The sequence below is a fragment of the Cololabis saira genome, chromosome 11, assembly GCF_033807715.1.
Source record: "Cololabis saira isolate AMF1-May2022 chromosome 11, fColSai1.1, whole genome shotgun sequence".
In the NCBI taxonomy this organism is placed as follows: Eukaryota; Metazoa; Chordata; class Actinopteri; order Beloniformes; family Belonidae; genus Cololabis; species Cololabis saira.
Window position 1 is genome coordinate 32,397,564 of NC_084597.1, and position 21,283 is coordinate 32,418,846.

The following is a 21,283-nucleotide window of genomic DNA, read 5'->3' on the forward strand; positions in this document are numbered from 1 at the left end:
AAAGGTCTGTTAAAGCAATCATTTCCCCCATGTGGGTAGTAGCTTTGATGCAGTGCCATCTAATCAGGGGTGTTAAGCCAAACTCACCTGTGACTACCTGCAAGACAAACTGCTGCCAGGTAAACTGAACTTTAAAAATGCACATGCTGTTGAATTAATTATGTATTTATTTTCCAGTATCTTTTTTCGACTTTGTTTTCAACCTGCTGGAAACCTTGCATGAGGTGATAGTGAAAAAGAAGAATATGGAACTAAACTGCACCATGTAAACTGTCTGTATAATGGCAATAAAAGTTCCACCATACAGCTCACTTTAAAACCCTTTACCCCCTGCCTGATCTTGGGCTTATGTTCTTATATGGCATTTGCCTCCCTGTACCGGGGGCTCCAGCGCCTCTAGCGGCCAGTCGATGAACTGCAACTAAACTAGACGAGGAAGTAAGATGGTTGGCACTTTTAGATACTTCGCTGCTGGGTGATGTCAGTCTGGCACATCTTGCAGTACCACTTTTTTCCCACTAGAGGACATAATTAGGCCCGAGCACTGACAGTGCGAAGGTCCTATTGTATCTGTAGGAATTTTGCACGATATTTAATGGTTTGCATTAATGGGTGAGGCGTAATGGCTCAACAGCGCCCCCTAGAAAACTTTGTGCCTCAATCCCCACAATACGGTTTGACGTACATGCACGAAATTTGGTACACACCTGTATCATGTCGCAACTTAAAGAAAAGTGTCTTGGCGCCATGGCCGAAACCGAACAGGAAGTCGGCCATTTTGAATTAATCGTGTAATTTTGGCGCAATTAATGCCATTTCCCTCAGCCGTTTCTTCGCCCGAACCGTAACGTGCACCCAGGTGTGTTATACATCAAAATGTGCGTCTCGATCCTGCGATGATGGGCATTACCTTTCTCAGTCAAAAGCGTTACAGTGGCGACGATAGACGATAAACTTTTGAATGGTTTGACATAAAGACTCGTGGGTGGTGTCATCGGACTCGGTTTTGAGTCCTTGACCATAATTGGAGCAAATTAGCCCTGCCCCTTCTTCTGATTGGTCGATATCTGATAGTTCCTACTTTCTGCCATAACTTGAATGGTTTGATATAGAGAGTCGTTGGTGGTGTCATCCACTAAACGTCCAGGCCTGAAGAATCTACATGCAAGTCATACAAGCGCTTCCACTGCAGCACGCCTGAACGTGCACAAGGGTGCGAGGGCCCATTCATCGCTGCTTGCAGCTTCAATTACATTTAAAATTTTTGACCCGACATCTAGTCTAGTGTCATCTCCAATGCGTCTTCCTCCACTGAGGTGAGAAAATGATGTTTGTACCAGTCTTTAACAGTTTGTGGTGCTGGGTAGTTGGAAAAAGACACTGCTGGACTGAAATGCGGAGAAAAGTTAACGTACTCTGATTCCTTTGTTTTTTAACTAATACATTTTACCTTATTATTAAATTTGGAGAATGAGAAAAAAAACCATTACCAGTTAAAAAAAACAAAAAAAAAACAATCAGTTGAATTGAACAGAGATGACATATTTATTATCCAGAGATTAATTAAAAAAAATGCCCAGGACTGACTTAGGTAGGAGCACTGGGTGATAAAATGGGTAAAAAAATCGGGGATAAAAATGTAAAAAAAAAAAAAATTATAAATGTAAAAACCGGACCAAATGTGCACCAAATTGTGTTGTCAGAGCCACGATAGAATAGAGAACAAGAAAGCTCTTGCTGGGTTTCTGTGTATGCAGTCTCTGGACTGTCTAACATGATGTTTGACAGCTATCTGGAACCTCTTCCAGGTCTTTGGAAAGCAGGGGCGTCAATTGGGCATGGCAAGGTATGGCAGCTGCCACACCTTGGCTTCAGGGGAAAATGTAAATGTTTGTTTTTTAAATAAATTCATGGAATTACTCAGTGTCTATTTGTATTGATTATTCTATTATTTAATACATATAAAATAACTACAAATGCAAGTCAGAACAACATGATCAATTTCACTAGGTATTATCTTTCCCAACACTTGTACCCCCCTCATATCTTGAAATGTGGTGTCCCAGCGTCCCTGACGACAGTGGGCGCTAGGTCAATCTCGTTTTTAGCGCGCTTTGCAGTGTTACTAACTTACAAAAATGGAAAGGAGGCAGGCAACCCTGCAAACATTTTTTTCAAAAAAAGAAGGCAAGTGATGGGTCCAATGTTGCCCCGGCAGCGGAGGGAGAAGGACCGGGTAGGGAGAGCGGGAGTCAGGCTATTAACGAGGCTGTTAGCCACTCCATGTCCACGTGATATTGTTGCACTGACATAGTGAATGAAGTGAACAGAATGAGTTAAATTGTGTTTGTCAGATACGCTATTTCTGCTCTCTAACTCTGCCGCTTGCTGTCCGTGGTGCCGAAAACGGATGCGTATTGCGTAAAGGTGCATTGACTGAATTAATCAACACTGTTGGAAAGCTCTCCTGAACTCAGCTTGTGTTACTGTAGGTTGTGGGATGTAAGGGGCAAATTCACATTCCACTAAGATGGTTTACAATGTGACAGTCATTTATTAATCAAAAACAGAAAAGTGGAAACTGGGAGAGACATGGTTATCTTGTGCACTGGTGAGCGGGGTCAAAGGTCACGGCTCGGGCTCTAGCCGTGGCAGGACGGGGAGGATGAGGTTCCCGAATGACGAGTCCTGAGTGATGAAGAAACCTGAAGAATGTGCGTGTGCATGCTGAAATAGAAGACATGAGAAACAATTTGCATTACTGGAGGTGTATGAAGAGTTTTACTCCAAATAGTTACCAATTTAAACTGCTGGTGGTGTTAAGTCTTACCTGCAAGGCAGCTTTCTGCTGAGCAGCGATGTGCTGCTGCTCTGCGTTGTCTCTGAAATCCTTCATAATCGGCCTCGACAGTGAGATACTACAGGCAAAAAGGGACAAGTCAAGGCTCAATGACAGATATTTATAGTGTTATTAATGAGACTTTCCTCTGTTTTCACAAACTCAGTAGCACCAGGCCCTATTATGGTCAATGACTACAACTTGTAGTGATTTAATGAGCCTCTTGTTTATATAAGCTGTTACCTCTGTAAAAAGGTAACTGCTTTTAAAGGTTTCGGTGCCATATCTTTAACATAACCAAATGCTTTAGGCCAGGTTTGCAGACGGGCTACCATGGCAATGTTTTTTTGAATGAAGTGAACCTGCTTCTTTGCACTGAAAACCCTGGTTTAAATAAAAAAGCAAAATTTTACAAGGATAAATCTTCGTTCGTACTGCAGTTGTTTGATGTGGCAGACGAATCTTGGTTCTGAGGATATGAAATGTAGATTCTTTCATCTTTACAACATTGAAAAAAAGATCCAAAAGGCTGCAGTGAGAGTTCTGTCACATTAAAGAACTGATAGTTTCATATTTTCCCAACAAAGCACCAAAGTAGAGCAGGAGACAGAGCCTTCGGTTATCAGACCTGATTACAGCAGAACCAACTGTCCCAGGAAGAAGTGAGGCCTCAACCTTCAAGATTACGCTTAAAACTGTTCCTCTTTGATAAAGCTTATAGTTGACTCGGGCACCCAGAGCCAGCCCTTTAGTTACCCTGCTTTAGGCCAAGACTATTGTCTTTCACTGTACATCAGACAACCCCACCTGGCTCCAGGAATGTTCAAGTTCTGATTCTGCAGCAGCCGCCTCCGTTCTTTCTCCAGCTCAGCCAGGATCGCCACCCGAGCCTTGTTTGGGAAGGCTGCAGAACAAAAACAAGGAGTGATGAGGAACAGAGCATCAGCTCTCAGCTAACATCTCATTTAACACTGAACAATGTCAAGTGAGAGTAGATGATGGGTTTGCCTTTAAATAAACAAAAAAAAAAAATCAACCAAACAGCAAAAAACAACTGGTAAATTATAAATACGCAGAAGATATGACAGTGTGCACCCCATAATGTGCAGGATTTAAAAGCAAATATGCTCACCAAAGGGCTCTTTAATTCTGGTCCTGGAGGCCGGCCTCCTGCGTGTTTGAGATGTTTCCCTCCTTTTACTAATTTAATTGTAATTCATGGTCATCATCACCTTGTCACCAAAGTGTGCACTGATGCGGTTAGAGCAGGGAAACACCTAAAACATGCAGGACATGGCCCCAGAGGACCAGAATTGAGGACCCCTTGCTTAACATCTCATTTACAACCAGCTTCTACAAAAAAAAAGAAAAAAAAAAGTATGAAAAGAAAAAAATACAAAAAAAATGTCATTTTTTGGGCTGATTAAAGCTTAAAACATAGTTCGTCTTTCAGAAAACTAGTGCGACAACAGAAAGCCCAGGGTTTCTGTAGTTTGACGTTATGCCCCTGCCGACAGGACTGAAAACCACACAGGAAAAAAATTAAAAGTTACATCGTGTGGCCCAAATCTACAAGTGTACCTTGTCCTGGAGGATTCGTAGCCATGTGAGAAGATACAGGAGAAGGCGCTTCCAGAGTCACTCACAAAGGTGCAGATGACTTAAACTGTGTGTGTCTTTCAACCTCGATAATGTTGCAACACGGATGGGTTACAACGGGACAATATACATTTACTGCTTAACTGTATATTTAGATTGATGTTGATCAGAACAAATTACACACTACTTGCTCGGGAACACCGCTATCAGAGGTTTGGGCTGATTGAAATAATCATTGAACTGGTGTCGCTCATAGCGCTGTGCTGCTCCGTTCAGCTGGAAATCAGAGCGAGAGGTCTCACTCCGCTCCAAAAGTCAGCAAGAGCCACACAAAGTAGCAGCAGTCCCAAAATTACCAATTTAAATTATCTAAATAACACCAAGGATTCCCATTAAGAGGCCGTTTTAGTTTGTATATTCTAACACTAAAATAAATGCTATCTTAGATGTATTTTATATTCTCTGTGCAGATAAGAAACTTGTTCCAAGTGCACAAAAGCTAGTGCATTTTACCCCAAACACCTCACTTAGTAGTACTAAATACAAATTCATCATGAATGGTATTCTTAGCCGCTTTTAATAATATCTCACAAGATTATTAGACACGTTAGCACTGCCAGTGTTAAATGTGTATATCTACATATTTTTCATATTTCAAAAGTCCACGATAACAGAAATACACACAAGACATGAGAAAGGCAGGTAATTTTCATTCATCATCTCATAACGCAGCATTTCTGTACCCTCAAAGAGGGTAGCAGAGAAATGCATGACAGATTCAAAACAGACATTTTTATTCCACATCTCATACATTTGTCACAAATCAATTTTAAGAAATATCTCCTTCAACAACATATCATATATTATTCACTCTTTGCAGGTTAGGCATTTGAAAATAAATTTAAATAGAAAAGAATAGAATGTGTGTCCACCCAAGGTGGATACACATTGCATGAAAAATAAATAAAAAGGATTTTTTAGGTTTGCAGAAATGCTATCAAATATATATACCTGTTCATTTTTATTCTGACAATCATTTAAATCAGTGGTTCCCAAACTTTTTTTGCCAGGCCCCCCTTTTGTACGTAACAGAATTTTCGAGCCCCCCCCCGACCCCAACACAGACACACACATCTTTTGCATTCAAATGCGACTGCAATTGATTTCATATATTGAACATATGTGCGAAAAAACTGTCCATCTCTGTAAAAATTGATTTTCAACCTGACCAGCTCACAGAGATCGAAACAACAACAATACAAACAGGAGCCAAAATCTGAACATTTGCTCTACAAAAATTACACCTTTTATCTTTTCAGTGATGTGAGTGGGCTTGCTTTTTTTTTCCTTTTTACTGTACAATACAGTATGCATTACTTTCAACATATTTTTGAAAAACAGCAGCAACAGCTAAACAAATAATCAAAATTTCAACAATTGCTCTGCAAAAATGTCAGTTTAATCCCCACACCTTTTCAGTGAGTGGGGTAGGCTTGTTTCATGCTCCAGATCCTCTCAAACCGGTTGCAGGTGAGAGATTACCACTTGCATCTTCCTTCCAGTACCACCGGGTAGTTGTGGGACCTGAAGCAGCAGGTCCCCGGTTAGATTCCCGCCGGCCAGACCATTACTTACCCCCTATTTCTCTCTCTCACTGCACATATGTGTTGAAGGCAAAATCTTAAAGAAATAAAAAATCTTTAAAAAAAATAAATAAATAAAAAAAAATAATGAATCTACAGTACCTTCCAACCTCGCTGCGCCCCCCCTGCAATAGCGCCGCGCCCCCCAGTTTGGGAACCACTGATTTAAATGATATGAATTAAAAGAAGACACCGTTGGAGCATAGATTATGAGGTAGAAGATGTTCTGCTGCTGTTATAGTAAGACACTGTCAAATTGGAAGTTAAAGCATTATGGTAATGTTATTTTTACAACAGAAATAAACTGGACGTGCTGCATTTCTCTTCCTTTAGCATGAATAATCAACACTAACCCCCATGTACAACTTGATTGGGTGCCAAATGTCAAAAGTTGAAAATTCTTTAACATTTGACAGAAATATCCAACAATTCAGTTCGTGAACACTTGCTTAGGAAGTCTAAATGTGAGCATATGGTAAAACATCCATCCATCCATCCATTTTCTATTCCCAATTTATCCTTTGCAGGATCACGGGGGTCTGCTGGAGCTGATCCCAGCTCATTACAAGTGAGAGGCAGGGGTTCACCCTGGACAGGTCACTGGTCTATCACTGGGCCACACTACCTTAAATGCATATCTAAATGCATAAGTTACGCCACCTTTTCAACAGCTACTATTTGCAATAAAACACATTTAATTTTGCAACCCAGACATGATGCTTTCTTAGTGAACTTCTCCAAACCTGTGGAACAGCCTGTCGGAGGATCTGAGAGGAGCTGGAAATGTGGACATTTTTAAACGTAGAATAAAAACTCATCTCTTTGGTCTGGCTTTTATGTAGCATCAAATTTTATAGTTTTATTCTGTTTAACATTTTTTAGAGGTATTTGTTTCATTTATTTATCTATTTCTTGTACTGTTTTTTTTTAATTATATTTTATTGTTGTGGGCTGATTATTTTTTAGCCTTTATTCTTGAACTTTTATCATTATTTCATTTTAATTAACTACATTGTATGTCAATGTGCATTGGTCTCCCAGTTTTTATTTTTGTTTTTATTATGCTTATTTTTCAGTCAAAATGTTAAGCACTTTGTATTTCATGTACCTGGATGAAAGGTGCTATACAAATACAATTTGATTGATTGATTGATTGATTGATTGATTGATTGTACAGAAATGTGTCCACAGAAGAGAAACATCAAATAGTCTGAATCCGTTTTGTATCCCAGGCATGTTGTGTACATTGCTATTCTGGTAAAACATTAAAAGGCTTTAAAGACATGGCTAAATAGTGAGCTGTAGTACTAGTACTGTTGGTCACCATCTACTCTGCCATCATCCAGTCTGTTCTCTGCACGTCCATCACTGTCTGGTTTGGATCGGCCACCAAACTAGACAGGCACAGACTGCAACGGACAATCAGGTCTGCAGAGAGGATAGTTGGGACTAACCTCCCATCTATCCAGGACCTGTACCGGTCCAGGACCAGGAAACAGGCAGGTAGCATCTCTGCAGACCCCTCACACCCAGGACACAGTCTGATTGAACTCCTGCCCTCTGGACGGCGCTACAGAGCTCTGTAGCTAAAACCCCCAGACACAAGGACAGTTTCTTCCCCCCAAGCTGCTGCTCTGATGAACTCTGACAACTAATAGTCTCAGAGAAATCCATCACTGTGCAATAATAACAATAAGGCAAGGCAAGGCAAGACAAGGCAAATTTATTTATATAGCACAATTCAACACAAGGTAATTCAAAGTGCTTTACATTGACATTAAAAGCGGCAAGACAATAACAATAATAACAGTAATTATAATAACACTATCACATGCTGTAACAATGCACCTTCCAACAATAATCATGTCTGCCTCATTCTGCTGCACCTTTCACTTAAAAAAAAAAGTTGTATATATTATTTCATTCAGAGCTGTCATTACCATGTCTACCTCATACTGCTGCACCTTTCAGTTTTTTAATTGTATATATGTTAATAAGTGCCACATTTGTTTATTTACTGTTTGCTATTTTTAAATCTGGGCACAGTGAGCGAAATAACCAGAGTCAAATTCCTTGTCGGGCAATGTTCAAACTTGGCCAATAAAGCTTATTCTGATTCTGATGTAACCACACTGCCACACAGCCTCCATTCTTTTATAAATGAGTTCAAAAGTTTTTTTGTTTCTTTAAAAAATATTAAGTCAAATAACTCTAAACTAAAAATGATTAACTGCTATATCAAAGTATCTTCTATTTTAAGTCTCTTTCTGAAATGTCAATGCTATTTGCTTTAAAATGCCTTACTGTCCCTTTGTATTAACTTTACTTGTCTAAACTTATTTTGGTTTATGTCTCTTGTTCATGAAACCTCCAAGATGTTCTTTTTTCTTATTATATTTCCTCTACTAGCAGTTTTGTATAAAGTGTGTTTTTCTTGTTTAAAGCTCCTTTAATGCCCAATAAATAAATAAAACATAATGTAACATTCTTTTCTTTTCTCCCAATATTTCAGAGATTGTTAAATTGTCTTGTTAATGTCACAAACCGCCTTGGATCCAAATTAAGTCTAAATGATTGAAGGTCATCAAGATAGAGCAAAGAAAAAAGATTCTTAAGATAAGCATGACTTTTATTTTCTTAATTATTATGTTGCTTCAAAATAACTTCATTTCATTTTTTTTAAACATATTTATTTCTGAATGTCAGGCTTTCAGTAGGAATGTAGTAGGGGTTGTCTGTCTGTCTCACATTAATCTGTCTGGTATTGATCTGTCCCAAAAAAAAAAATCACATCAGTAATGTTTCATTAAAGAAATGTCAATGCTATTTGCTTATAATGCTTAATGCTTATATATAATATATATATATATATATATATATATATATATATATATATATATATATATATATATATATATATATATATATATATATATATATATATATATATATATATATATATATATATATATATGCTTATATAATATAATGCCTTACTGTTCCTTTGTATTAACTTTTCTTGTCTATCTTATTTTTGTTTATATGTCTGCATATAAATTTCCTCTACTAGCAGTTTTGTATAAAGTGTGTTTTTCTTGTGTTTAATTAAAAAACAAAAAAAAAAAAAGTAAAAAAAAACCCAGCCACACAGCCATCATCTTCTTCATAGACGATCTTCAGGCATGGATGTATTATGTCTTCAGGTCATCATTGGACACTTCTGGTCACGTGACAGCCATGTTTACATCCGGGGTGTGGTGTATTAACATCCGGGGATGCGGCGGTCAGCTGACTGTTGTGATGAAGCAGGGCTGGAACATCTCCTCCACTGACGTGCAGCCGAGCGGAGAGCCGCCTCTCCGGTCCCCGCTGTGAGCCCGCTGTGAGCCCGCTCTGGTCCCCGCTCATAGCCCGCTGTGAGCCCCCAGCCCCGCAGCCATGGCTGCTGCCCGAGGTCTGGCCAGCTCCGGACAGAAGCCCATCACGGAGATGCTGCACCCGCTCTCCGCCGCCGAGGAGCCCCGTCCCCCGGGGCCAGCCGTGCCCGGCACCGCCGAGCCGGACAAGGTAGCAGGCAGCACTGTTTATCTTTATTTTTTAGATTTTGTGAAGCAAACACGGGATAGAGACCAAACTTGAAGCTTGTGGACCATCCTGGTGTCAGACTGGAACCAAGTTAAAGGGGTGGCAGGTTTTTACAGCACAGCATCAGCCAAAAAAAAAAAAGAAAGAAAAAAAAAGAGATGATGATTTATACCTTCGCATCGAGAACAGAAATACGGGGTTTGGGGCAATTGCATATTGAATCTTTAGCACCAGCGGTGTGCTGTGTAAACAAACATGGCCCCAACAAACTAATCTCACAGCTTTCACTTTTACAATTATAGTTACAATGATAGCAGTCGTTTGGGTTGGTGAGTTAATTATTGTCAGTTTCTGTAACACATCCAGCATCTATCAAAGATTATGTTGGTGTGTGGAGTATTTCTTTCCTCTCCACACATGAAAAAGCAGAAAACTGAAGTCAGTCTTCTGATTCTTAAAGAATATGGCAAAAACTTTTTAGTGACATTTTCAGAATAGCCAACGTTGCTTTTACAGAAAGACTGAAACTGAATTAAGTAAATTGTTCAGATATGTATGGCTGGCTTTAACTCTGGTATCACTTTGTCAACAAGAGGTAATATAAGACAATCAAATTGGCGCAAAGCAAATGTTTTTTTTTTTTTTTATATTATAGGACTGACAGATTGTAAGTCTCTGCATGCAGTTTTTTGATCATATCAATTGCTCATGGATTTCTGTGACCCATTAGAAAACGACACATCTAAATGATTGGAAGACGATGGCTGAACTCAGTTTGGCTCTTTAATAGAGCAAAACCATCTATTTTTAGTAGCTTAATTTCTTTCTCTGCTGTTACAATCCATTAGTTTTACATTAGGCTGAAAACAGTTGAAAAACTGCAATATTGATGGGCCATACTTCTCCCAGCTGTGCTGGGGGGACGGGGGCACAAAGGAGAAACACATCAGCCTGATGTTTTGTGACTCCTCGCTGTCTCTGTAATGCATGGCTGTTTTTCTGCTCTGGTTGTTCATTCACAGAGATGTCATCACGAGATGCAATTATCTGAACCGTGAGAATACCAGACCAGGTTTGCACCATAGTGTTAAAGTAACAGAAGGTGTGTGTGTGTGTGTGTGTGTGTGTGTGTGTGTGTGTGTGTGTGTGTGTGTGTGTGTGTGTGTGTGTGTGTGTGTGTGTGTGTTAGGAATGGACGATATTTTACCGTTCACGATAAACCGTCAAAAAAAATTCCCCACGGTAAGAATTTGTCATCTCGCTGTAAAAACGATAAATTCCCGTTGACGTTTTTGTGTAAAGTTGATTCATGGAAGGAAGGAAGGAAGGAAGATATTAGCCAGAAAGAAAGAAAGAAAAGCCTGAAAGAAAGAAAGAAAGAAACAAAGAAAAGCCTGAAAGAAAGAAAGAAAGATAAATTCCCATTGATGACGTTTAGTAGCATTTAGTATCTTTTAGAGCAGTGTTTTGGGGGCTCCCAAGACTGAATGTGGTGATAGATTTATAGTTAAAAAGATGGAGTTGAATTGGTAATTTTTTTATCGTCATTTTTATTGTTATCAGGATAAATGCCAGAAATTATCGTGATAAATTTTTTAGTCCATACCGCCCATCTCTAGTGTGTGTGTGTTTTTGCATGTGCGCGCGCGTGTGTGTTTCCTTTCTGTGTCCACAGCAAATCGGGAGAAGCTGAGTGTTCATGTGTTGCTTCAGCGTCTGTGTGTGTGTGTTTGTGTGTGATGGACTGAGGAAGGAGGGCCTGAGTGAAACTGACTGAACTGGAAATCTGCACAATCTTTCCAACTTCAAAAAGGAAGATTCAAATTGAACTTTAACTTCTTTTAGTGCCTGGTATTTCTACAAACCCTCTGTTTCTCCCCAGCTCTCTGTCATTCATCTAAAAAAGACCATGTGGGTGATGTAGGCTGACAGACTTCTTCAACAAGAGACCTATTTACCCCCAAAAGCTTCACCAGCATCTGAATCCGTCTGTAGCTCTTTGTTTGCAGCATGTGAATGTGATGTCACTATTGTGTTCCTGCAGGAACAAGGGCTGACCAACGGCACTCTGGTAGAGACGTCCAGTCCCGCTGCTACGTCCTTGCTGCTCAGCAGGCTGCAGGTGGACGACACCTCGGAAGCAGAAGTCTCGGATCCCTATTCCTCCACAGAAACCCGTGACCTTTTCGTCACCGTTGACGACCCAAAGAAGCACGTGTCCACCATGGAGACCTACATCACCTACAGAATCTCCACCAAGGTCTGCTATTGGCCGGCTCTGCTTCTGTCCAGTGGAATTATAGTGGTTGTTCTGCAGCTTTCATTTCACCAACCAGTCATCCTTCATTTGTTTTCCAGTTGTATCATGGGAAATGTTTCTCATCCTCAAATCTTTTATTTTCTGGCAAGTTCTGCAAAGCCTCATTCAGCCAGTTTTTATTCTTAGTACACATATCAGCAAACTCTGGCCATAAAAATGGAGCGACCAGCTGGTCGCAGCATTGTGCAGCAGAGCTAAATAAAGGTTGATGTTTGCCAGACTAAAATGCCAGTCTTGTGTGAGTCGCAGCCTTTCAAACTGTGGATTATAAAACTGTTATAAAACTGCTCAGACATGTAAGCAGTAGAAGTGAGCTCTTATAACACAACACAAACTCACCTCCAGCGTGTTCTGGAGGTCGACAGACACAAGGTTGGCGTACTTTTTGTTGTGACATCAGTAAATCAATAGTTTGGGCTGGAGCAGCGTTTCAGGAGCTGCAGACGAGCCAATATTGCAAACCTTTAGGCAACTGAGGAAAAGCTGCTGTAGCTGGGACTTCAGGTCTGCTTTCTAAATGTGTCAAAACTATTTTCACCACATTCTGCAGGTTTTAAATCCAGTCTTCCCTGTTATTGAGCTCGGGTATGTCTGAAAAACAGGTGTTTTTGTGTGGTTGAATGATTAAATAAGAGCTCTAACAGAAATAAACCAAAAGGACTTAGTGCAGATGGTTAGATTTAGAACAATCATAGTACATTTGTTCTCGCTGAGATTATTGTCATAAAAATGTCATATTTTCGTGTCTCTTCTTGTTAGTAATCATGATGGATTGCAGATTTTGGCTTCAGTAAAAAACAGGTGTGTTTCATTCAGTGGATCGTGAATGTCCAAAGAGCTCAGTGCAGTTGGAGAAGTGGAGTTTTACATGCGCAATAGTGTCTGGTCTTTGGGGAAGATTGACTTCACTATGGACAGAGAGGCTGGTCTCCCTGCACCCTCATGACCAAACACGCATCCAGACTTGCTGCTTTTGGAAAGTTGACCCGTTTGAAAACACAAGGTCTCTCTTCAAGAAGCCGGACTAGAATCTACAAACCAAAAACGTTGATTTGATTACTTGATTTCTGCCAAAGATGAAGATATTCAGTCTTAATTCTGCAAGAAAAGTCTTCATGGACAACAAAAGTGTCTGAACGAGGTGCGACCTGCTGACTGGCTTTCAGTCAAATGTTATGTGTGCCATCTCCGTCATTTTTCTTTTCTTTTTTTCTTTTTGGAGGCCATTCTGTTAATTTTTACATAAAAAATATCAGTCTAAGTGAATTAATAACTCGTGTTAACCCAAGTGGATCTGGTTTTCCGCTCATCAAATGTGGGGTTTTGGAGAAACCACAGAGCCAGCGCTCCGTCCGTCTCACCGCTGCTTCATGAAGGACACGGATCCAAAGGAGACGCTGCCTGTGGCCGTTCACGGCTACCATGACGACAGTTGCCATGTGCACTGTTCTGCTCCGGTTCAAAGGCTATGGAGAGACATCCCAGCCCAAAATGAGCATTGTGTGTGTTTGTGTGTGTGTGGAGGAGGAGGAGGGTCTTTTAACGAGAGCTGATCAGAAAGCTGGTGTGTGTTTGAGTGTCTACAGCAGCTGAAGTCACAGTAAACATGAACAGGTAGTAACAGCTGTCCTCCAAAGTGTTGTGCCTTCATGTGTACTGGTGTTAGGTCAAAAAAGAGCAATAAGAATTGTAAATAAAGCGGCCTTTAGAGAATCAACAAACCCACTCTTCATCAAACTGAGAACACTCAAATTCAAGGATCTGGTCGACTTCAAAACTCTACAAAGCAAATCCTCATCAGTTGCCACAAGACGTCCAGAAGTTGTTTCAAATAAAAGAAAATAAACACAATCTCAGGGGAATATGCAATTTTAAAAAACAGCATGTACGAAAAAACATCAAAACCCATTGTGTATCAGTGATGGGAGTTAATCTGTGGAGCAACTGTAAAGATGAAATGAAATCATGCAATTCACTAAGTAAGTTTAAACAAATCTTTAAAATCAATACTCTTTATGGATACAACACGGAAATGGACACATGAACTGACAGCCAGTGACCAAAGTGCCTTGTTCAGCTGAACCACTTTTTCTTTTCTTTTATGCTTTTCTTTTAGAAGTTGTGTGAAATGAAGAAATTGTAAAAAATAGAACATTAGAAGGGGTAGGACTAGAAAAGTTTTTTGAAACTTCATCCTACACCCTTTCAAACAGGAAATATTTATCTACATATAGATTTGTCTCTTTAATTTGCTTTGTTTTGCTTATGTTTTTTTTTTTTCGGTATATACATTTTATGTATTCTGATAATTTTTTTTGTTTTAACCTGTTTGAATAAATAATTAAACGAAACGAAACTGGTGTTAGGTTGGTAGAAACAAAAGAAAACTGAATAAGAACTAAAATACTGTATTCATAAATTAACTTATTTCACCTTTAAAACTTTTTTTTGTACATTTGAACAAAAAAAGAGTGAATAAGCAGCTCAATCAGAGGAAATAAAATGTTCACACCTAAAGTTCTATGCAACTCATGCATGTGTATTTGTCTCCTACTTCAGACAACACGGATAGAGTTTGACCTGCCAGAATACTCTGTTCGACGACGGTACCAGGACTTCGACTGGCTCCGGATAAAGTTGGAGGACAGCCAGCCGACTCACCTCATCCCCGTAAGTCCCGGCGTTGTTGCAGACCACTGTCGTGCTTTCAACGGAGAAACTCCCCATGAACTTTCTTCCCCTTTCACCCGTTTTTTTCTCCAGCCGCTGCCCGAGAAGTTTGTGATGAAGGGTGTTGTCGACCGATTTTCCGAGGAGTTTGTGGAGACGAGAATGAAAGCTCTGGACAAGTTCCTGAAGCGAGTTGCGGATCATCCCGTCCTGTCGTTTAACCCGCACCTCAATGCTTTTTTAACTGCTAAGGTAAGACAACTAAGTGAGGAAATTAGGTTGCAGCAGTAAAATACTTTGATTAAGATCCAGGAATTAAGATGTACGTTTCCACCAACATGTTACAAGTATAACAACAGTAAATATAAGCAGCTTGGAGGTGAATTAGACACTTCTTGACTGAATATTAGAACGTGTGCACTGCAGGGATCTCACTGGGGCTCATCACATCACATGTTTTGTTGCGTCTGCAGGACCTGAACAAGCGCCAGGGCCTGGCCCTGCTGACCAAAGTGGGCGAGTCGGTGAAGCACGTGGCTGGAGGATACAAGCTGCGGGCGCGGCCGCCGGAGTTCTGTGCGATGGGAGAATACCTGGACACTTTCAGCCAGAAACTGGGAACCATTGATCGCATCGCTCAGAGGATCCTCAAAGAACAGTCAGGTATCAGTTTCACTGGACACTTCTCAATGCAGACACAGAGGGACTGATAACAATAAGACATGTAATGAAGCCTGCAACTTACTAACTGGAATTTGATGTTAGATGAATTTTAATTGAAAAAACAGAAGACGATTTAAATTATAATTTAAAAAAAAAGGAGCATCTGGTAGTGTGCGTAAAATGACATGCCATGTCACTTTCAAACTGGGAATAAATCATCTTTATAGCGTTTTAATGGTTAATTCATTGTTGACTCTAGTTTTATTGTTATCAACTTCATGGTTCCACATAACGTGATCCAATTCTTCCGTATCTTACCGTCATATGTTGTGTGGCAGTACGAACAAAAACATTGGATAGATTGTGGAGGAAACCTCTCTGAAGTGAGAGTTTCAAACAAGTTTGGCTCACATGTTTAAGAAACAAGAAATCAACACATAGAAAAAGATATCTGAACAACTTTAAACAACCTAAAAATAAAAAATAAATATTTACAATCTTTAGCTCCCCCTATAGGCGTGGAGGTTTATGACACTAAGATTAACTTTAGTTTCTGTTCATTTTCTCATTTTCTGTTCCACCACGATGTTTTTGAGTCTCTTCTTTGGTTCTGTTGTCCACTGATGCTTTGTGAGCTACGTTCATCATTGCTGATGCGTTACGTAGTGCTATAAGGTGATGCACAGTCTTTCTATTTACTTTAATTCAATACTACTTTATTAATCTTCCAAAGGGAAATGACATAACAGACTTATATTATATGTCTCTAAGAGAGATTTGCACTATTTTAACATGGAAAAAAAAGATCTTTGTGCTACTATAATGCCACTCTTTCTCTTCAAATCGTGTGTGCACATTAGTGATTATGGTTGCAGCTGCATATGTGGTTAGTCAGCAGCTTGTACCGGCAGGGTTTACTGAGGAGGCTGTTTGCTCGGACAAAGAGACCTTTGGGCCTCCAAGGAGCAGGATTGATAAGTGCAGGCCCAACTCATGCGTGACAAGTGATTCAGTAAATACCTGTCATGGGAAATCCTCCTTGTCACCATCTGTTGGCTGTGTTGTGCTGACAGCTTTGACTCCAGTCAGAGATACGATAGGAACCCTGGAAGCTGTGGATACTGAGGTGGTGGATGTACAGTAGATGCTGAGTAGTTAGCTGTAATGACAAAAGGGTTGGCTGTGACTTATTTTCATCTCTTTTTTTTTTTTGGTACATTTCTTTCTTACTCAATTTTTTCTTTTTTTTTTTATTAGAGTACCTGACAGAGGTACGGGAGTACGCAGCGGTTTATTCCAGCTGGGTGGTGTCGGAGGAGGAGCTGCAGCACCCCCTGGAGGGCGTGGCTGGCTGTGTGTCCACGTGCTGCGGAGCGCTGGAGGAGCTGAGTGACAACATGAGCCAGGACTTCCTGCCTGTTTTTAGAGAATATGTTCTCTACATAGAGTCCATACAGGTGAGAGGGCAGGAGGATTCAAACATGCCACAAAACCCCAGTGGTTAGTAGAGGTACTGCAACACAAACCCCCCCAAAATGTCATTACTGAGGCTACATGCGCGTACGTGTTGAACAGGGCAACACGGTACACAGAAAATCAAAGTTTAGTCTTCATAAAAGTTTACTAGCTTGTGTGGAAAGTTTATGGGATCAGTTAGAAGATGCACGGACAGAAACACACAAGTGCTTGTGCAGCTGGCTGCACAACTTCCTGGTAAACCATGAGGAGTTTCAACAAATGATCCAAGGGAATAAAGTGACGAGAGATCAAAAGATGAGGGGTATTTTGAAGTATTAAAAAAAAAAAAAAAAGGTTAAAGCTGGGCACCTGTTCTGTGTAAGCATTTTCAGAAAACATTCTTGAATTTACGAATGTGGGTACAAACATGAATGTGTTTAATAGTTAACCATGAAGTGCTGTTATTTTTACACCGTAGGGATCTAGAAAAGTCACATGCTCTCTCCCTTACACCATTATACAAAGAAATGCATACAAACAGCATATTTTGAATTCTTTTTCTTCCACGCTTTCAAAAGCAGCATCAGCTTTGATGGCGACTAAAGGGACTATCCTCTGAAATCCTGCTCGTCATGTCCTGTCCTCACCCCAGTCATGATTCAGCATGCATCTTAACGATAAAAACCGTTTTTATATTCTGTGTTTCTCAGAACGGTGACGTCATAGTAACGGTGGAAATGAAAATGCTGGATGTCATCTGTCTCATTGCAGAACGTTTTGAGGAAGCGAGACCAGAGTCAAGCGGAGTACGAGGGCCGTTTAGAAGCGGCCGTGTTGCGCAAACAAGAGGAACGAACGCCAGTAAGTGGCTCCTTCCTCTGACCCCTGACACCGTTTCAAAAGCTGCTGTCACTTTGTCACTTTTCTGCTGTTACAATATAGTTTGATCATTTTAAAAGACAAAAGTAGAGTCAAGAGGAGTTAACTGATCTTCATGCCACTGTCAGTGATTTGATCAAATCTTCTCCATCAAAATTCCCTTTTTTCCTTTGGTAGGTTCCAGTGGAGGTGGAGAAATGCCAGGATAAAGTGGAGTGCTTTAACGCTGACCTGAAGGCAGACTGGGAACGCTGGCAGAGCAACAAGAGACAGGACTTCAAGCAACTTCTCATCGGGATGGCTGACAAAAATATCAATTATTACGAAAAGGTGCGCAGGCTGCTAATTAGAGATGTGTATCAGCATTTTTTGTAGCACGCTATTTATTGAGTAGATTTGCTAAACATGACTGCTTGTATCAGAACTTGGAGTTCATGATCATGAACTAGCGCAGGGGTCGGCAACCCAAAATGTTGAAAGAGCCATATTGGACCAAAAACACAAAAAACAAATATGTCTGGAGCCGCAAAAAATGAAAAGTCTTGTATAAACCTTAGAATGAAGACAACACATGCTGCATGTTTCTATATTAGTTAGAACTGGGTCCTCGGCTGCAAATGTAAAAATAAAAATAATATTTTAGCGGAGGAAGATTTTTTTTTCATTATGCACTTTTGAGAAAAAAGTCAAAATGTCGAGAAAAAAGTCAACATTTCGTGAAAAAAGTTGAAATGTCAAGAAAAAAGTTGAAATGTTGGGAAAAAGGTTTTGACTTTATTACTGAAATTGTAACTCAACATTAATCTTGACATTTTGACTTTTTTCTCGAAGTGCATAATGAAAAAAAAATCTTCCCCTCTCAAATATTTTTTCTCCTGCATGGCCCTAATACTCTTCCGTATAAATCTTCGTTAACAGCAACGTTGAAATTTAATATTTATTCTACACATTTTTACAGCATTGGAAAAAGTTCAGAATGTTTGTGTCATGTTTGTCCTCCTACAGAAACCACATTAAAACCAAAAATATGTTTCCCTCCCCATCGATTTCCATTTTCAAATATTTTTGAAAAAGCTCCAGGAGCCACTAGGGCGGCGCTAAAGAGCCGCGGGTTGCCGACCCCTGATCTAGCGTATTCAACATTAGAGCAGCCTGATCTCTCAAGAGTAGGTGGTGGAGGTCCCACATTTCCTTTACGTAGTTTGTAGTTTACACCAGACAGTTTGTAGTGCAGAATATGAAATATGACAATTATTAAACATCATTTGATTTATGGTAGTCTTGATCAATCGTAGTCTCTGTGTCAACTGACTCTTCATTGATCTCCACTCTGCAGTGCCAGGCAGCGTGGGAGTCGCTCATAACTCTCCTCCAGGACAAACAGACTGAGGACAAAACCAGTGAGACGAACTGAAACATTTCTTTACGTCTCAGCCTCCCATTTCTCTGCTTCTGTTCAATTCTTTAATGCCAAGGGAAAAAAGACCAACCAGGAAGCAGATTTTTATCTCCAAAACTTTCCTCCTGCAAGATGCTCGTACGAGGAGGCGTTGTCTCCCACAAACATTGCCCTGTGAAAAGGTAACAATGGTGCATTCAAGAGCAGCTGGGAGAGAACGCGTAAAGACCTTTTTGATTTTTGTTGCTGTTTCTTCTTTGTTCCCAATTAACAGTTTGTTGCCAATGCTGCTTGGGATTGTTTACCCATCGTCCTGGAGAGATGCCTTTTCAGTCTGCTCTCTCTGTTTTCACATCAGCCCAAAAAAGGATAACTCTGGCAAAGATCTTTGCTTTTCATCCAGACGTTGCCATCACACAGGAATACGAAGTGTCTTGAGTTCCAGAGGAAGTTGGTTGTTTTGTTTTCTTCTCCTGCTAGATTATAACAGCCTGTGAATACATGATATTGAAACTTACCACTGAAGCGACAAGAAAAAACATTTTTTTAAAAGGCATATTTTTTTGCTGGAAAAAGCCAAGCAAAAAAAAGATAATAAGTTGAAACTTTAGTTTATTTTTGCATAATACACCATTTAAATTCCACAAACTCTCTCATCCTCGGCTGTTTGTAGCAGAGCTTCAACTTTGTTCCGGTTTCTCTTCGAACGGTTGTTATTCAAGAAGATCCCGCTGCAGAGACTTGCTGGCAATGTGCACCGTGTGTTTGACCAGAGAGAGCAGAGGTGCATTCACAGTTGTCATGGTTAAACCACTGCATTTTTTATTTAAAAAAAGAAAACCTGATGAATGCACTTCTCGTCTTGCCTCCACACCCAGAAACCAAGCTGCGTTTAAACACAACTACAGAAATATGTGCGTGTGACCTGAATGCTTACATATACCAGGAAGGTGAGTCTGTGGAGAGTTGTTAGCAGAGCACAAATTCAAATACACACGTAAAGAGAAGTCACGTGACTTGAGAGGATACAGAGAAGCAGCGCCATCTTGTGGTGATACTCTGGTTTCTCTTGTTGTCAAGGGCATTTTTATCCACTGTAGGGATGTTAAACAGATAAAGATGAACCTACAGGAGAAAAGCATGTCCAACTCTAGCTTGATAATCAATACTCTTTGAATACATGAAATGATCTGACTTTTATTAAGGAAACCTGCGGGATTACTATGTACCACTCACAAAAAGGTCTTCTTGAATAAAGGATGTGACAGCTGTCTACTTAAGAACTGCTGAATGTAGTAAACAGATTCATGCTTCATGCTCAGAGTAGCAAAGAGCACTGAGAAGGTGGATCAATTGGAGAAAAGTCAGCTGAGTTTGGTCTGGTGTGCAGAGCCAAACGGTAGTATGTTTACATCCCACATGTTTCTCTTTATCTTATTGTTGATTTGAAACCCCTCCTCCAAAAAAAGCAACAGAAAACCAACCTTCTTTGCAGTCCCCTTTACCTTCATTTTCTGACTTTTCACCAAAATGGCTTTGAGCCACCGAGGGGAGAATAAGATTTCACCATTATTACACCTAATCTCCCCCTCATTTATACTCCTGGATTGGTCTACTCAGCATAAAGTAAAAAAACCAAACCTGACTAGTGACATCGGGTCAGACTGGGTATTGTGATATGTTATCTAAAGTTATATATTTACAAAGTTAACATCCGGCACAGATGTGCGTTGTAGCATCGTACATATTTTCTGTTATCTGTGATAAGACATTAGGAATGAAGGTGCTGATTATTTCTTTTCCTCCTTTTGCTATGAAGTTTTGTTTTCTTGTGTTTTTTGCCTTTTACATTGAGCATACATGACTGTCTACCCTCCACATGTCCAAATGCTAAACCAAGTGTCTGCCGCTGTGTTAACTAGTTTTAACACTTTTTCTTTCATGTTTTCACTTTAAAAAGCTTGTTGCAGCTACTTGTTCTCCTTATGACCAGAATTAGGGAGAAAAATGAAGGAAAGTTACCTTTTTTCTTTTTGTAATTATATTTTTTAGACCAGATGGATAAAAACTTCTACTAACTATTCTACAGATCCCTTGACACTGAAATGCTAAATGACTGAATTTAATTGGGTTAATAACAAATTTCAAAACGTTTTGTAAAGGGCGAAGAGTCTGAAATATGTAACATGGATTATTTTTATCCCCACACAACTCCAGTAGTTTTAAGT

The 21,283-nt window shown here is 39.9% G+C and overlaps 2 protein-coding genes across 2 annotated transcripts; one reads left to right on the top strand and one right to left on the bottom strand.

Moving 5' to 3' along the window:
* Window positions 1-2,534: 2,534 nt before the first annotated feature.
* On the bottom strand, window positions 2,535-4,707 carry inip (ints3 and nabp interacting protein). Its single transcript, XM_061733445.1, has 4 exons — window positions 4,421-4,707; window positions 3,647-3,743; window positions 2,831-2,918; window positions 2,535-2,727 (listed from the first exon to the last, which is right to left on the bottom strand). Exons 1-4 carry the CDS (start codon window positions 4,443-4,445, stop codon window positions 2,629-2,631), a joined length of 309 nt encoding a protein of 102 aa, XP_061589429.1. The 5' UTR covers window positions 4,446-4,707; the 3' UTR covers window positions 2,535-2,628.
* Window positions 4,708-9,391: 4,684 nt separating this feature from the next.
* On the top strand, window positions 9,392-20,440 carry snx30 (sorting nexin family member 30). The gene is made up of 9 exons (XM_061733447.1): window positions 9,392-9,648; window positions 11,711-11,926; window positions 14,546-14,656; window positions 14,750-14,908; window positions 15,130-15,319; window positions 16,577-16,776; window positions 17,549-17,638; window positions 17,834-17,986; window positions 18,993-20,440. Exons 1-9 carry the CDS (start codon window positions 9,520-9,522, stop codon window positions 19,068-19,070), a joined length of 1,326 nt encoding a protein of 441 aa, XP_061589431.1. The 5' UTR covers window positions 9,392-9,519; the 3' UTR covers window positions 19,071-20,440.
* The last annotated feature ends 843 nt before the right edge of the window (window positions 20,441-21,283 follow it).

Bases quoted from the DNA above. Each gene is read 5' to 3' on its own strand.
- inip (XM_061733445.1), bottom strand. From the start codon at position 4,445: ATGGCTACGAATCCTCCAGGACAAG. The intron at 2,919-3,646 runs GTGGGGTTGTCT...TTTTGCCTGTAG, and splicing joins TTGAACATTCCTGGAGCCAG to TATCTCACTGTCGAGGCCGA. The intron at 2,728-2,830 runs GTAAGACTTAAC...CTTCTATTTCAG, and splicing joins AGCAGAAAGCTGCCTTGCAG to CATGCACACGCACATTCTTC.
- snx30 (XM_061733447.1), top strand. From the start codon at position 9,520: ATGGCTGCTGCCCGAGGTCTGGCCAGCTCCGGACAGAAGCCCATCACG. The intron at 16,777-17,548 runs GTGAGAGGGCAG...GTCTCATTGCAG, and splicing joins TCTACATAGAGTCCATACAG to AACGTTTTGAGGAAGCGAGA. The intron at 17,639-17,833 runs GTAAGTGGCTCC...TTCCTTTGGTAG, and splicing joins AACAAGAGGAACGAACGCCA to GTTCCAGTGGAGGTGGAGAA.